At 40.6% G+C, this 17,614-nt stretch overlaps 2 protein-coding genes across 3 annotated transcripts; one reads left to right on the forward strand and one right to left on the reverse strand.

Annotated features, from left to right (window-relative positions):
- The first annotated feature begins 2,874 nt into the window (after positions 1-2,874).
- On the forward strand, positions 2,875-4,201 carry LOC134008728 (transmembrane protein 121-like). The gene has a single exon (XM_062448235.1). It carries the CDS (start codon positions 3,002-3,004, stop codon positions 4,022-4,024), a length of 1,023 nt encoding a protein of 340 aa, XP_062304219.1. The 5' UTR covers positions 2,875-3,001; the 3' UTR covers positions 4,025-4,201.
- An 8,936-nt stretch (positions 4,202-13,137) lies between these two features.
- Positions 13,138-15,764, reverse strand: rrp36 (ribosomal RNA processing 36). 2 transcript variants are annotated; one of them, XM_062448525.1, is made up of 8 exons: positions 15,686-15,764; positions 14,826-15,246; positions 14,563-14,698; positions 14,388-14,454; positions 14,175-14,279; positions 13,965-14,039; positions 13,747-13,864; positions 13,138-13,665 (listed from the first exon to the last, which is right to left on the reverse strand). In XM_062448525.1, the coding sequence occupies exons 2-8, from the start codon at positions 15,238-15,240 to the stop codon at positions 13,523-13,525; spliced, it is 1,059 nt and encodes a 352-aa protein (XP_062304509.1). In that variant the 5' UTR covers positions 15,241-15,246; positions 15,686-15,764; the 3' UTR covers positions 13,138-13,522. The 2 variants fall into 2 exon arrangements, with proteins under 2 accessions (XP_062304509.1, XP_062304508.1); XM_062448524.1 differs by lacking the exon at positions 15,686-15,764 and adding an exon at positions 15,488-15,538.
- Positions 15,765-17,614: the final 1,850 nt, after the last annotated feature.

The following is a 17,614-nucleotide window of genomic DNA, read 5'->3' on the forward strand; positions in this document are numbered from 1 at the left end:
TTACACTTGTGCTTTACTTTGGGTGTGTCCTTTTCTCTTGCTTTTACCATTTTACTTAGAATACTTGTTGTATGATGTGTTTTATCTTGCACCCCTTTTCCCCTCAAGTGACCTTATAAATTTTCCAGGCAATCACTGTAAATGAGAATTTGTTCTGAATGACTTGCCTGGTTAAATAAAGGTTAAGCAATGGTAATAAAAAGCAACAATTGTTAACATTGTTGCAACATAAATTGTAAAAATGATGTTGGTAAAATGTATGGATTATTGTTGTCTGATATTAATTATGGCAACATTTATGTTTGAGTGTGCTTTTTCCTGCTGAAAAGTCTTAGTGCTAAACAGGACCCGAAGATTCCTCTGCAGACTAGAGAGGCTGCCAATCGATCCAATCAATTGCCTGTGAATGATCAGGCCATAATGCAGAACCCTGAGAAACCTTGGGGAAACGGAGGTAGGCAATCTCTGATTATCTGACCAATCAAACACAACACGTTTTTCTGGTGATTTTATATTTCCCAGTTTGTAACAGTAATCCACTGACTAGAAAGAGAGAAGAGAGAGTTTGGTAATGATAATGCAACAATGCCATTACCTCTAGCTGCAACCAACACCACCCTGTCTGTACAGCTCACAATGTGGAACAATGCATCACAACATAAAACAGTTCCTCTGGGATGGCCTGGGCTGTCCAGATTGACCTGTGTTTGTGACTGATTGCGAACGCCCCAAAAGAATGCAAAGTGATCAAACATTCCTAATTAGCTGGCGCACCTCGTGCCCACACTAGCTCATAGACCACACAGTCCTGCCTTTTCTCATGTATTATTCACAACGTACCATCCCTCTGTTCATTTTGGAAGAGGAAGTCTTTCATTCATTATGAATACGTCTGTCCGTCTGATAAGGAAACGAGAAAGCAGAGATTGTTTTCTTTCTATGAATTTGCATAACATTTTGTTCATGTAAAACTGTTTTTACATGTCCTAAGCTTGAACTACTTTAGATATGACATGAGTTCATAATTATGCAAATGGAGTATATCATCAAGGTTCTCAAAACCACACAAAGTTGTGGTCCCGTGAGAAAAGCAGGGCAAAGGCTCTGACTGCTATACCTGCATGTGGTCCCTAACCCCCACACATTTATTACACTCACGAGGTGATGCCATTTTTATCCCGAAGTGTGCAGAGCAGTGGAAGATGTGTGTATCGGTGTCAGGCAGTTAGGATGTGTGTGTGTGTGTGTGCAAAACCCTCATGCGGTGTATTCACATAATGAATCTCATTACTCTATAAGCGTATAGTGTATATTTTATAGGCTCCCCCTTTATAAAGCTGAAACCAGACATGATAAGTCACACTCCTCCAAAGACAATCTGAGCCAACAACTTGAAAAAGCATCGGACTTGAGAGATGGGAAATCGGAGAAAAAAAGAAAACTAGTGACGGTTATAACCATAGCCTGCTTTCACCCCCCCCCCCTTTCCTCTTCCCGTCTCTGCAGCTAGGTTGCTGAGCATGCCTCTGCCACATCTAACGCTTGGATGCACGCACACGGAGGAAAGGAAGAGAGGCGGGAGGAGGGAAGAATTTTTTGCAGACCTAGTTTGAGAGGACACATACCTCACACCTCAAGAGAGAGAGCGTGGAACACACTAACTGGAAAAAATATTTGGTTGAGAGTTCTTGCGCACACTTAACAGGAGAGTTACAATTCCGCCCATCATTCGCGTCCTTTTGGAATGTGGACATATACGACCGAAAAGAGCTTTACTATAAGTGTAAGTGTCTCAAGTGCATGGGCATTTTTTATTTATAGGTTCAGCGCACTGAGATGGCTCCAGGATAAAAATGTGATGTGGAACACAATGGATCAACAATTGCAAGCACAACAAGCAATTTGGCCTGAGTCTTTCATTGAAGTTAAGTGATTGTTGAAGAGAAAAACAGTCTTTTGAAGTTAACAGGATTTCTATCAAGGGCCAAGAGGCTGGTTTCCAGGAAATCAAGTTGAAAGATTAACTTTTTTCTTCCTTGTCTTTAAGCTTACAGGTTATTTGTCAAGGCTCAATAAGGGAAGTGTGGGTGTTTTTTGTGGGTAAACTTAAAGCAAAATGTTTTTAATTGGTAAGATTCCATCTTGCATCAAAGAAGTATTTCCAATGGTATTTTGAACATGTTGGATTATAACTAAGCCGTTCTCTGCGCTGGATATAATCAATAGAATCTTTTTTACTCTGAACCACTGTGTGGAATTAGTGCTGGGCTCTACAAATTCCCATTGGCATCAATGCAGAAATATAATGCTGCGAATCATTATGATTGACTAGGACTGGAGAGAAAACTGTAAGTGCGTGGTAGAGTCAGTTTCCTTTTACTAACTGCTCATAAGAGCTTCTGGAGGACATGTAACGCCGGAGCTTATGTAACAATATCTGACAGTTGCCTTAATGTTAGGATGGCTGAATTTAATTGCACAGAAATTTAGCTAATAATGGGAAAATTTGAGTTTGCACCAGATAATGGGATAATGGATTTACATAATTAAATGGTATGGATATATATGTATTATTTATTTAACTTTTTACTTAACAGAATCAGTCAGATAAGTTAGTAACTGACTCAATTTGACTAGTTGTATGAAAAGCAAAATAATATGTAGTCACAGACCTCTGAAGTTAAAGTGTTGGCGAGAATCAGGCTCAGTGCATCCAGCATGATGATTTGGACACTCCTGTACCTGGTGTGCTTCTTGTGTATGGATCTCATATTATTGGACTAAAACTATCAGGAAGTAGCACAAAACCATGTCCAAAACGATTAATCCCACATGAGAAAGGATATCAGATAAATAGTCTGCACACTGCTTTCTTTTAACTCATTAAATTATTTGTGGAGAACCCACTTTTTGAAATATGTATTCAAAAGCACTGAAGTGATCAACATTATTCATCAACTCGTTGGTGCACTTTTGGTGGGACAGTTTCTGTTGGTTTAGTATGGTGCCTCCACCGCCCACCAACAAGCCCCATGTCTGCCTGTCGACCATCTTGATAATGTGGAGTATGGCGTTGATGGACGCCTACCTTGTGGAACAGAACCAGGGACCCCGGAAGATCGGCGTGTGCATCATGGTTCTGGTTGGTGACATATGCTTCCTCATCGTGCTGCGCTACGTGGCCGTGTGGGTGGGCTCAGAGGTTCACACCGCAAAGCGTGGTTATGCCATGATCCTCTGGTTCTTCTACGTCTTTGTGCTGGAGATCAAGGTCTACTTTGTCTACCAGAACTACAAAGCTGAGGATGGGAGAGGCACGGTTGACGGGATAGGGGCAGATGCCGGGGTCATGAGAAAGGCCCTCACCTTACTCCTGTCCATCTGTATACCGGTAGTTTTCATCACCTTGGCTGCCACAGATCACATGGAGTACGTGCGGCCGCACAAGAAGAAGGAGGAGATCAGGAGCCGTCTTTTCTGGGTGGTGGTTGACCTGCTTGATGTTTTGGACATGCAGGCTAACCTGTGGGAGCCTCAGAGGAAAGGCCTCCCCTTATGGGTGGAGGGACTGATGTTCTTTTACTGCTACATTCTTCTGTTGGTGCTGCCATGTGTGTCGCTAAGTGAGATTAGCATGCAGGGTGTAAACATTGTGCCCCACAAGATGATGCTCTACCCAATTATCAGTCTTGTGACCATAAATGTCATAACAATCTTTATTCGTGGTGGGAACATGTTTTTTTACAGGGACACCAGGGTGTCTGGGATACTAATAGGTAAAAATGTAATTGCCATCATCCTGAAGACTTGCAGCTTTGTACAGTACAGGAGACAGATGCATGAAGCCCCTAAACCACTTCTCGGGATAGATATGCAAAAGAATTCCATTCCCATTGCACCAACGGTGCCCATATCAGTGCCCATGTCTATGCCCATGCCACCTCAGGTAATCATTGAGGACTTTACAACTTTACCAGAGGAGACAGATTGTGACAGAAGTGACAGAGAATGTGACCAAACGTGAGCATTGAGCTGGTGCCCCACATGGTAGTAATATAGTTGGATAAAGGGTTCTGTGATGGAAACCCCCCAAAATATAAAGAAAACAGAACAGCTAAATATATATTTTTAAACTGTTGTGAAGAATATTGTGATTTCTTTAATTTTGGAGACGGTTATTATAGTGTTTTTTTGTGGATATTTTCTCTTGTTTTTTTGTTGCAATTTAAATAAAAAATACATTGAAACCAATCAACTTATTTGTAATTACTGTCTTATATGAGGGGTTGGAGATGAGTTTGTATGTTTACTCTGGCGTGTGTGTGTATGAGTCTTATGATGTATTTTTTTCTGTTCAATCAAAGCAGTTAAAAAACACGTCAGATTGTTTCTGCTTTTGGTCATTTCCTATTGGTATTGATAGGTGTTTCCCCTCAATTGATTCTTGCCACTTGCCAGGCTACCATTGTAAAGAAGATGTTGTTCTGACTGTCCTGGTTAAATAAAGGTTCAATCTATTCAAAATTAAGTATTTTATTTTTATGTGAAATGTAAGAAAGTCGTTTTTACACTTGATAAAGTACAGTGTGTCACTGTAAATATCACAATGAGTGCTGTAATAAATAGCAGTCAGTGAATATGAAACTGATACTCAGTAATACTGTACAAGCACTAATTCACCACTGTCATCCTTGAATCACAGAAGACTGTGTTCCAAAGTAATGCTTACACAACTCTGTTTTCTGATGTGGAGCTTCTCTAAAGAGCTTCTTCTATGCCTGGAGAGAAAGATCTCTGTGTAGAGATATGTTTTTTCAAAGAGATATATTCTTACCACTGTCAGATGGAAAAGTCAGAGGATAAAGCATTGGACACGAAGTTGGAAACGAAAGAAAGAGATAAGAACCACCTTGATAGAAATACTGTAATGTGCTGAGATCTTGGTATTACGTCAAATTCAGAACTTTAATTTTAAATAGATTATTTACATAAAATGTTTTACTGTATTACAAAATGTATGTTGCGTTCATGTACAGACATATATAATGTTTATTCAAATGTTGCAATATTTTATTATCAGATTTTGAGTAGCTATTGATTATTCATGACATTGTTTATGAGCATCACATGCAACTTGAATAACTTATTTTCTAGCAGTAGGTCACAACCCTTATTGTTTATCCTTCACTTTTTCTTGATCCAAAGACTTAATTCTCTGTGTGTGGGTGGAGTATACACATGTCTGATTGTTTGTGTGGCTATACAGAATTGTGTGTATTGACTCAATAGACAAGGGAATATGTTCTCATCAGAAATAACACAACTTAGAAATAACACAGGCACGCTAACCATTAGCCTTGAGACAACATACCCTCCACCTCCCACTCCCATCGTTGTCATGACTTATTATTCTATTGAAATATAGGAGGTCATGTGTGTGTGTCGTTTCTTTCAACCACCCACTTTTCTCTCCAGTCTGCCAGTAGCAGCCTTTCATTTCAATACCATGACAATGAATGCTTCAAAGAACTAAATTATCTTTGGTTGTTACACAAAGAATGGTCAGCCCTTCCTCAGTTTATCATTGTTAACAGCAGTAAACAACCTGTTGTTAACTGCTGTCACTGTCTTGCCCCACCATCACGCCAAGTTCATCAAGAGCATCTCCTTAAAGTATTTTGTGCATCCTCCATGCAATATCGAAGCAGCATCACTTCAGGCCACCCACTCTGGCTTTTGCTTATTAGGTTTGTGTGAGTTATTCATGCTTAAGACAGTCATTGTATTTCTTCTATCTCCATCTCAAGCACATTACAAAGGATAGTGGGGAGGGTAATAGCTCAGTGGTTAGAGCACATTTTAAGTGTACTGTGCTTTGCGTAAAAGTGTAAATAGTCCAAGTAACACACTGTTTACATACTACAGTCTTTTTTGTCACATCTGGACATTTCAAAAAAGGACTGTCAAACAAGTTAATCATTCCACTCTCTAAACTAAACTGGCATGCCCTTTCCCAGCCTCTACATCAAGAATGGTCCACTTAACAGCAAAATTGGCTGTGCACCAGTCTGTGAGAGGCATAATACATGTTCAGTAGGGCCTTGGGCAAGCCAAATGGATTCCTTAACACACACCAAGGGACTCTAGCGATATGGGCTCAGATTCATCAAAAACAATATGGCCCAGGGGTCTATCAGCACATGGTTAATATGGGCAATAGACAGCAATGTGTGTGACCCCCCTGGACTCTTGGAGAGTTAATAGCCTTTGGGGAATTATGGACACAAAACTGGACCAACAATAGATGAAATAGAGACAGTGGGGGGAATTGGATAGGAAGGGTGTGTTCATGTGTGTGTATGCATTTATCACAGGGAAAGAGCAGAAAAGTTTGACTTTTATTGATCAAAACACCCTTTGCCCAAAGAGAGAGAGAGAGAGAGAGAGAGAGAGAGAGAGAGAGAGAGAGAGAGAGAGCGAGAGAGAGAGAGAGAGAGAGAGAGAGAGAGAGAGAGAGAGAGAGAGAGAGAGAGAGAGAGAGAGAGAGAGAGAGAAGAGAAGAGAGAAAGGCAGACAGAGAAGGAGACATAGAAACATAAAGAAAGCCCAAGAGATACTGTATAGATCAGAGCATGTGACCAGGATTTCCTATACCCCTACGTATGTATGTAGGTGTGTGTGTGAATGCATTTGTCAGCTTTACTGCAAACAGTGAAGCTCAAACTAAGTCCAAGGGAACGGATAGAAAAATCTTACAGAAACCAAACAATCACCAGTCCATCAGTTTTCACTTGTTACCAATCTTCAACATTCCCCAGACACAGTATGGCCTTTGGCTGTTGTATTGTAAGAGATTAAACTCAATACCTTGTTTTGCTAAAGATTAAGTTGTGATATAGGCATACCTACCAGTAATAAAGAAAAACACATGACTATGTTTTCACATTTTTAAGGCCATTTTCAAAATTCTTGCATCATCCCTGCCTGATAAACCACCATGATCTCGCAAGCGCACGTTCAGCGAACATACAAAACTTTGTTGAGTCTAAGATTGTCAAATACTGACACAACTGGTACAATATCCTGCAAAAGGAAAATAACTGAGTAGGTTGTGGTCATTCTGTAATGTATGTGTAGTAATGCAAATAACTTCACTGCAATACAGTGTTTTGTGCCTGTGGTGTGAATCTTTAACAATCAGCCATAACAGACAAAAAGGACTGTTAGCAAGCCTAGAAAATAAGGGATGAATTATTAAATAAATATATAAAGCCTCCCTGGGAAAGTCTATTCAGGGGTTCTGGAGAAGAGGGTCCGTCGGATTGTCGAACCTCGGATTCAGGAGGAGCAATGTGGTTTTCGTCCTGGCCGTGGAACTGTGGACCAGCTCTACACCCTCGGCAGGGTCCTGGAGGGTGCATGGGAGCTCACCCAACCAGTCTACACATGTTTTGTGGATTTGGAAAAGGCGTTCGACCGTGTCCCTCGGGGGCTCATGTGGGGGTTGCTCCGGGAGTATGGGGTACCGGATTCCCTGATCGTGGCTGTCCGGTCCCTGTACAACCGGTGCCAGAGTTTGGTCCGCATTGCCGGCAGTAAGTCGAACCTGTTCCCGGTGAGGGTTGGACTCCGTCAGGGCTTCCCTTTGTCACCGATTCTGTTCATAACTTATATGGACAGAATTTCTAGGCGCAGCCAGGGCATTGAGGGGGTCCGGTTTGGTGACCTCAGGATCGGGTCGCTGCTTTTTGCGGATGATGTGGTCCTGATGGCTTCATCGGGCCGTGACCTTCAGCTCTCACTGGAGAGGTTCGCAACCGAATGCGAAGCGGCTGGGATGGGAATCAGCACCTCCAAATCTGAGGCCATGGTTATCAACCGGAAAAGGGTGGAGTGCGATCTCCAGGTCGGGGAGGAGATCTTGACCCAAGCGGAGGAGTTCAAGTATCTCGGGAACTTGTTCACGAGTGAGGGAAGAATGGAGCGTGAGATTGACAGGCGGATCGGTGCGGTGTCCGCAGTGATGCGGGCTCTACATCGGTCCGTCGTGGTGAAGAAGGAGCTGAGTTGAAAGGCGAAGCTCTCTATTTACCAGTCGATCTACGTTCCTACCCTCACCTATGGTCACGAACTGTGGGTAGTGACCGAAAGAACGAGATCGCGAATACAAGCGGCCGAAATGAGTTTTCTCTGCAGGGTGTCCGGGCTCTCCCTTAGAGATAGGGTGAGAAGGTCGGTCATCTGGGAGGGGCTCAGAGTAGAACCGCTGCTCCTCCGCGTCGAGAGGGGCCAGTTGAGGTGGCTCGGGCATCTGATAAGGATGCCTCCTGGACGCCTCCCTGGTGAGGTGATCTGGGCACGTCCCATTGGGAAGAGGCCCCGGGGAAGACCTAGGACACGCTGGAGGGACTATGTCTCTCGGCTGGCCTGGGAACGCCTCGGGGTCCCCCAAGAAGAGCTGGTGGAAGTGGCCGGGGAGAGGGAAGTCTGGGCCTCCCTGCTTAGGTTGCTGCCCCCGCGACCCGACCCCCGGAAAAGCGGCAGATGATGGATGGATGGAATATATAAAGTAAATGTAATAAAACTAAAAGTATACAAGTAACTGCCTTTATTGGAAATTACAGTATCAATGAAGATTTTTAAGCTGTGTAGGCTTACTCTAGGCCTATGTTCAACGTGAGATTAGTGACATCACTGGCACTGAATTAAGGAGCATTTCCCCCCAAAGATTTTATTGCTTCACCTTAAAGTAGCTACTGCAAGAAGGTTTTAGAAGACAAACACTTTGCTCCACTTCCACCTGACCATCTGTTCAATTTATGGCGGTTTATGACAGTATGAAGCTTTATTGTTGACATTATTGTTGATACGGTTCAGCATCGCTTGGTTTATTATTATAGTGCACAGCGTCCATGATACAGTCGGTGATTAATATGTCAGTAGATAGGGTACAGTGCCCGTGATGATGTAGGTGACACACACATATTTCTGGAATTACAGAAAGATAGTGCAGAGCCGGTGACAACAGTTCTTCTCAGTGTTTATGGTACCTATATTTCTCAGATCACAATTGAAATGCATTATATGCACAATGGTTGAGCCAGTTGTCATAATTGTAGGCCTAATTCACCATACAGCGCTTGTACATTTGCAATGTGCAGGCAGTTTTGGCATCAGTAAACACATTAATTTAGGTTAAAAAAATCACTGATCTATACTGAAAGTATATCCACTTTATTCGGTCGTTCTGTTAGCTAGCCAGCCCTTTGAAAGCAGCTGATTATCTGTTGTAACAGTGAATTCGCTTCAAAATAATATATAATTTCTCTATTTTCCTTACTCATGTCATTTAATTGTGAATGCCTTTGTTAATTGCATTAGTTTAATCGAGGTACTGCATTCCGTTGGTTTATAAAAAGGACACCTGCAAAATATTAACTTTTCAGAGTGCCCGGTTCTCGAGATATTCGTTGGAAACTCGCTGCAGACCAGAAGACCAACCAGATAGTGATGGGTCGATCGCGAAAGAGCCGGCTCTTGAAGGTGAACGTCGGGAGCTGGCTCGCATATCTGAAGAGCCGACTCTATTTTTAAAAATATACCCTATAGAAATTAAATGATTATGTAATAATGAAATAATGAATGATTTTATGGATGTAAAATAATTTACTAATTCAAAGAACAACAAACAAATAATTATATAGGCCTAAAGGCGCACACACATTCGACTGTCTGATAAGCCTCACATTCTCTTCCTGTCAATCATACACACGGCGTCAACCAATTATACTGCATGAGGGAGGGCCAAAGCCAACTCACACACACACAGTCAGACGAGGAGTCGAAAGTCGGAGAGCCATAACTAATCAATCCATTTTTAAACAGGTTAGACAGGTTAAGGTAGAGATTGATTTCATTTAATAATTTAATTAGAATTGTTTTCACACCTATCATAGTCAAAGAAATAGTCAAAACATTTATTTTTTCAAATAGCCGTTTGGGAGCCAAAAGAGCCGTCTCTTTTCAGTGAGCTGAGTCAAACGAGTCAGCTCACGAAAAAGAGCCGGAATACCCATCACTAGAACCATAGTGTAGGGGCTGTGACGCAAAGAAAGCAAGCCAAACTGGAGGCAAATTATTTGTATTTTTTCATTACTTATTTTTGTGAGTGTTTATCCAAACAACGGCAATCGCGGCACTGCACGCGGCACAGGACACATGCAGAATATGAACTTTGCAAAGTGCCTGGTTCTTGAGATGATCGTGGGAAACTGAACCCACTCTACTTTGTACACACACACACACACACACATTCCTGACATTATTAGAGAGATGCTCAAACCTGACGGTCCCCATTGCACCTGAAACCATGGAAACAATGATAACAGCATGCCTGTTTGAACTTTGATTTTATCTTACACTTCCATAGTTCCAGAGTTTTATGAAGGTCTTCGACAAATACAATCTCTTGTAGCAATTACATTAAAATAGGTATTTATTTTGGGAAGGGTCACACACCTGTCGCATGGCTGTAGTTGGTATTTCAACAAGTAGCCTACAAGCCTTCGGCTTAAATGTACCCTTCACTTGTAATACACTATTATCCTGATCCTTCCTCGTGGCAATCTTGTGAATATTATTGCTACATACCATCTTACATTTACATTTAGTAATTTAGCAGACGCTCTTATCCAGAGCGACTTACAGTAAGTACAGGGACATTCCCCTGAGGCAAGTAGGGTGAAGTGCCTTGCCCAAGGACACAAGGTCATTTGGCACGGACGGGAATCGAACTGGCAACCTTCAGATTACTAGCCCGCTTCCCTAACCGCTCAGCCACCTGACTCCCTATCTAGCGTATTCTTGCCTAAAGGCATATTTAATGAATTACTAAAATGACTAATATATTTGATGTCTTTAGTTTTGCATCCTTTTTCTACTATTGGTAGTTTTGTAAGCCATGTTTTTATGTCATTGGTATTTTATTTGTTTTCAGTAAACTGCTTTATTTTTACTGTATCCTTTCCCCTCTCATGCATTGATCCCATTTGTTTATCTAGATATGTTAGTTATTGTTTCCTGTCCTTGAAGCTTGTTGACCACCATTCAGACATGCACTACTACAGCATAGTAGTAGTGCATATCATTGTTATATTATACTGTAAAAAATAAGTGCTCTAACCCCAGTCAAGCAATGCAATTAAATACATACAGTATGCATTTTAATTACATCCAACTGCAGTCAGATGAAAATATCAAGCATAGACATGATATCATCACCAAGATCTCCGTTAAAAAAAGGTTAAAAAGCAGCTTCTGCACCTAGAAAGAAACTAGAATTCTTTTTTCTCATCTCTTCATACCCTCAGGTTTCTTCTATTTAATTCAAACAGCAAACTCAAGGGGGCTTAAACCAGTTCTCTGGAATATTAAAATGGGTTTTAGGGGAGAGTAAAAGACGGCCTTGAGTTGTAAACCTGCCATGAAATCATACTTGTATAGTGTAGATCAAGAACCGTCTATAGACAATGTCCATCCAACAATGAAAAATACAAAATAAACTTGACTTGAAAATGGTGTCCTAGTACCGCATATCCTTGCCTGATGCATAAACTGTGCAGTCCCTCTTTAAAGTAGAGATAGGGTTTCCAACCAATCCCCATGGTATATTACTAGATGTAATGGACTTAATTTGTTGCACATTTTGCAACAGCATGTTTTCTGTGTGAAAAAGGATTGAAAAAAAGGCTGCTTAATTTTTTTCCAATAGGGATTTGAATAAGGCACACAAGGCAATATAAAAATGAGGACAGGAAAAGAAGTAGGGGAATAGTTAGACAGTCCTTTGTCTTAATACATACCGACGCTAATTAGATCCAATTAAAATGAAGCAGAGGTAATAGCCAGGAAAGTAATCAAACCGACCTAATTTAATCACAAGAGCATTGTGCTCTACCCAAGATTGTGATGGCACCCAAGTTCACTCTAAAGATGAGTCACATGTAGAAAACGTGTTTCACCAATTAAAACTAATAGATAACAGCCATATACTTTGTTTGGGTACAAGTCATCTAGAAAGTTAAGAACTCAAAAGTGTAGGTGTCATATTTTTTTGCAGCCAAACTAGCAATTGATGATTTAATCCAAATTAAAGTACTGAAAATTTCAAATAATATATCTCCTTAGCTTCCAGAATAGAGCAATTAACACCAATAAGGATTGGTGAAAACAACTGTTCTGGTCTGCAACTGTGACATTGAATCTCAAATTTTCAACCAAATAACCCTTTGACAATGTAGTTGTGATGATGACTATAGATGACTGCACTGAGATCATGTCTCAAGAGTCGTAGATGATTCCTGGGCACCTATCTAAATGATTTAGAGATTCTCACAGAAGGTGATGCATGTTAAGTACCACAAATCTAATTTAGACAGACAAAATAAAACTGGGAACCAGCAGTCCAGCAAAGCAGCACAAGAAAACAAAGTAGGGCTTCAGAATGTCACATCTTTAAAAAGTGTGAGGAGCAGGTAGCTTCTCATCCTTTACCAATGCTTGTATTCATACAGGTCATCTTAAAGACTGAAAAGTGATCATTCTCACCTCGGGATTTTACCTATTAATATGCCAACTATCCTATCCACAGGTAACATAAAAAATATGGGATTTATGATTGTACGATTTTGCATTTGTTCACACACTGTTCCTAAATTGTACTAGATTTAATTCATTAACACATTTACATTCGATGAGAGTGACTGTTAAGTGGTTGAGCACAGGAAGTCATGTTGGTCCCAATAGAAGAGTGCATTATCAACATATCACAGCTCCACCAAGTGGTAAGAGCATACATGCAATGGTGATAGAGAAGTGTTCAAATGCGGTTTCAAATGCTGGAATTATGTCCTCGGTTTAGCAATATCATCCTCCAATCCACCCTTAAATGTGTATCTTCTGCATAGTACTTCCAGGTTCCATGTAAACAAGTCAGTGTACAGACTATTACATTAAGTCATTGAACCATTAGATCAAACTAGATGTCTGTTAAGCACCATTCATAAACAACTAGTGATGTCAACACCTAATGCAATTGTCATAACATACCCTATTTGACCACAAATGTTTGTACAAATAACTACAAAAAAGAATGTGTGTTTAATAGTTAATCTTCTGCATACACCAAAGGTCTAACACACCTTGCATATCTGACACTTAAGAAATGCATTCACATGTGAAGGCATACAAAGTCAGTAAGGATTTGACAAAACCCTGACACAATGTCAACATATGCTTGTGAAGTGCCTAAGACATGTGAAGAAAAACTCTCTCCAATTAAAAGACTCCCCTGCTGTAATATGTCCGCATTCAATAGAATTCAAATAGAAATCCTCACCCAACCCCTCCCAGAAATACATCCTGTGTTCACATGAATTCACTGATGTCTATTGGATGTTTTTCCTATGAGGATGGACAATTCCAGACTATCTTAAAAGGTCAAGAGACCAGAATGGATCACCCTTCACTGGTCCTTGTGCTGGAAGGGCAGCTTTCTACGGTCCTTGCCAGCGTTCCTCTTTCTCTTTTTGCTGAGGAAGTTCTCCAGCTTGCCGCTCCTCTTCAGCTCGTTATACTTGTCGGCCAGTTCCAGCTTCTTCTTGTCGGCTAGAAGGGCGTAATTACACAAACCAATGTCAGTAAGATAAAATGGAAAACTACATTTCAAATAAATATAAATGCACTTACATTTCTTGAGGAAGTATGGTTTCAGGCCCTGTCCAGCCATTTCTCTCTGTTTCCTCTTGAACTCCAGCTCCTTCTCCCTCTGTTCTTCACGGCTCTTCCTAGCCCTCTCCTGGTTCTCCTGAAGCCACGAAACAGGACCAAAATGAAGTGGATAGCAATAGCACCCTTCATCTCGTTAGTAGCAGCACTAGAACAACTGTGTATGGTGGAAATCTCACCATTCTCTTCAAGAGGAACTGCAGTTTCTCCTTCTGGTTGGCCATCTTTGTTTTGTTTAGTCTCTTCTGTACGACCTATGGAGCACAGAATTAAAACATTTTAAATGTGTTCTACTCATAGTGGTGTTGTGCCATCCCTGAAGGAAATCAGAACAGAAAAGAAAGCAGAGAAATCACAACAATGAAAGTTGTACTTGGTAGTTAACTTACGTCTTTCTCACGTTGCTTAATGTCATTGATGAACTTGTAGGTTTTCTCAAAGATCTCAGGTTTGTATTCGCCCGATAGGTCATCGAACCGAGGGTCTCTGGACACCTGGATGTGAAAAAAAAAAATGATGTATAAAAAAATAATATACGAAACCGTGGCCTGACGAGAACCCACACACAGTGTTAACTATGGACTGGGCTCAAAGGTTCTTACCGCTTTCTTTACAGGAATGACTTGTCTAAGGTAAGGGGCAGGTCTTTTGGCTGATATCTCCATGGGCCTGGTGAATACACCGCAATTAAGAGTTGTCTGAGACAAAGCATTAAAATCTCAACACCATGCACATGGAGTTAACCATTACTTGCTAATATAAAATGTTATACATTACCTATTTTTATTCAAACGTTTCTTTTTCTGAATGGGTTGTTTGCCCTTGGTGGTGCCATATGCTATTTCATTGTATACCTTTGTTCCAACTTTATTTTGAAGTGTCATTATGTCTTCGAAGGACATTGTGGAAAGCTCTGAAAGATACATTTTAAACATACTCAATGCCAGCATGAAATTATCTCAAAGTATTTTTTCCTCCATTGAAGGGCCAGGTAAGAAGGTATTGCACTGTCTTACTTACTAAGACTTACAGACACCAACCTTTTTTTATGTCATTTTCAGTATCTACTTTGCCCTCTCTGTCATCGCTTTCTGAATGTGCACTGTCTTCATCAGCATCCTTTAAGTTTTCTTCTTTTTCTTCATCATCATCCTCCTCTTCATCACCATCTGACTCCTCGTCATTCTCACTGCAATCATCCTCTTCAAACACTTTTCCACTTAAATCCTCTTCTCTTTCACGTACTGACTCGTTCTCCTCGTCATTGGTGACAACAGAGTGTTTCTTACTCAGCAGAGTAAAATTTCTCTCCATTTCCAATTCAGAGTCTTCATCACTAATGTTAGAGGCAGCACTTAACTGAACTTTGGCCTTCGTCGTCATCTTATGTGAACTGGAGTTAACTGTTGAATCATGCTTGGTCTTAATTGTTGATTTCTTGTAAAGAGAGGTCATATTAAGCTGCAAAAAGAAATAAAGAGATCGACACACAGCCCATGCACAAATAGTGGAGACAGTATGACAACTGGTGAGGTTGCTAAATCTGAAATGTTGTGCACTTGTTCATTCAGTTACTCACTCTGAGGTAGCTAGCATCAACTGATATCACAACAATTTACGATCCTGCTGTATCTAATATATCTAATCTAACATGCTAATTCGGTTGTTAATTTGGTAGACTAGCTAGCTAGATTCCATGTACCTTTAATGCTAGGAATCCCACGGCTTTAGCTATCATCGTAGCAGTACTAGCTATGTTGGCTAGCGTCGTTCCATAACAAGCTAGCTAGGCTAGCCTAGCTATCTTTCTGCACAAAACACGTAGGCTAAGGATAGCGTGATAATAATAAACAGGTATCTGAGTGTATCGAAGGACGAAATACATTTTGAATACACTTACGTTCGAGCCGGCAAATCTTTACTCGACAACACGACAACACGTCAACTAGCTACACGTGGCTTCGACCAGCTGTGGAAAACATTTACCTACAGTGTGTGTGCTTGCTATTGTATACGCCAGGGGGCAGCAAGGTTTCATCATTCTTATTGGACTGAAGTGGACCTAAAATACGTGTATGCAGTGTAGGCTAATGCACCAGTATAATTTACAGATTAGTATTAATTGTGACCACTGTGAATACTTTCAAGACTAGACATATATTTTTTATTTCACAATCCAATTTGCATCCTCATAAGGATATACAAGAGTTTCGCATTGGCAGTAATCTTGTTTAAATGTAATGCCATTGTGTCAATTGAGGATCTGGAATTTATATAGTGTCAGTTAGCTAAGAGGAGAGAGAGTTACACCAGACAGGAGTAACACTATAATGACGAGATCAAACACTGAAATTATGGTTTGTTGCAAAGTGTCATTGAGGCATGAAGGTCAGATAGCTTGTTTTTTATAGTGACCACAGAGAAAACACAATAATAAGACACAGCAGCTGGTATACAGAATATCTGGCTGATGAATACTAAAGTCCTTGTTTCATCCTTATGGTCTTTACAGCTTCCTTCCTGGTCTAAGCACAGGGCATAGGGAACACGAATAGTGTAAAAAGACATGCCTACAATACTACAGTACACTGTCATCATTATGAATCAATACGGTAATATAAAAAAACAGACAGTGATATGAAGATAACAGTATTCTGATATGAATGGCTAACGAGAACAATGAGAAGAAGGAAGGCACAACAACTTCCAAGTTGAATCCTCCAAGGCTCATTTTTAGCCAGCACAGAACCTGTCAAAACCTGTCTTGTCCAATGTTCATGTGTTTATACTTGGATTTATAAAGATATTTGGTCAAATTTACTTTGGACATTGGTAAGGGACTAGGTAGTATGATTATGGGTAACCCTTTATACTAAGGTTACATTAACTACCATGTAAACTACCTAAAAATACCTAGTGCAACAATATTGTAGTTACAGAGGAGCTGCTATGTCGTTACACTTAATTCCGGTTTATAGGTACAAGTTATTACGAGGCCTCTATTTATTTAATTGTGATGAAAGGGACATAATATGGGAGTGGACAATATATACTTGCTGTACGCAAATGTATGTAGGCTATATTATTGGAAACCAATCAACAAAACGAAACAAATATTGTCCAGAATCCATCAAATGTACTGCATTTTGCATGAAAAAGGTAAAATCATAACATGGCCAAGTCAAGCCTGCCAAATAATTACTTAGTATTGTGACTATGTAAATATCTCTCACTATGTAGTGTGTTTCAACCTTTTTTAAAGACCCCGTCAAACATGTGCTTTTGTTATGTTTATGTCCCTTAAAGTGTCTGACCATGACTATACTGACTTGTATCTGTGTAAAGTTTGCCACAAGAGAGGTAAGTGACAATCAACTATGTAGACATATCCAACATTTTGAGCAATTTACCTCAGAAAAGAAGAATAAGCTAATGTCGGACAACTAGCAAACTGGACCCAGGAAAGGAGCTTACGGGAAAAGCATAACCACCTTCATTGTCATTGTGTGCACAGTATGAGTACATACTTTGGCTTTTTACTATTGAGCCAATGAAAGGCTGTTAGCATCTAATCATATAAATCAATCAGATGCCTCTCGCCCTCCGCAGGCAGCACTTCCGCTGGATGTTCTCGATGGAGGGTAGCTGGGTACCGGGCCATCCGGTCAGAGACTGAGCAATTGCCATAGAACACCAAGATACATTGTCAGAATGCTCTCAAAGTTCACAAGGATCTGAGGAGATAGGTGCACTTTCCTCAGTCTTCCCGGTAAACATATTGTGCATTCTTTATATATGTGGAGGTGTTGAGGGTCCAGAGATGTGAACA

This window comes from Osmerus eperlanus, chromosome 22 (genome assembly GCF_963692335.1).
Source record: "Osmerus eperlanus chromosome 22, fOsmEpe2.1, whole genome shotgun sequence".
Lineage (NCBI taxonomy): Eukaryota > Metazoa > Chordata > Actinopteri > Osmeriformes > Osmeridae > Osmerus > Osmerus eperlanus.

Excerpts from the sequence above, each read along its gene's own strand:
- LOC134008728 (XM_062448235.1), top strand. The coding sequence starts at position 3,002 with ATGGTGCCTCCACCGCCCACCAACAAGCCCCATGTCTGCCTGTCGACC.
- rrp36 (XM_062448524.1), bottom strand. The coding sequence starts at position 15,523 with ATGATAGCTAAAGCCGTGGGATTCCTAGCATTAAAG. Across the intron at positions 15,247-15,487 it reads TGGGATTCCTAGCATTAAAG|CTTAATATGACCTCTCTTTA; the intron begins GTACATGGAATC and ends TTCTTTTTGCAG. Across the intron at positions 13,865-13,964 it reads AGTTCCTCTTGAAGAGAATG|GAGAACCAGGAGAGGGCTAG; the intron begins GTGAGATTTCCA and ends TCGTGGCTTCAG.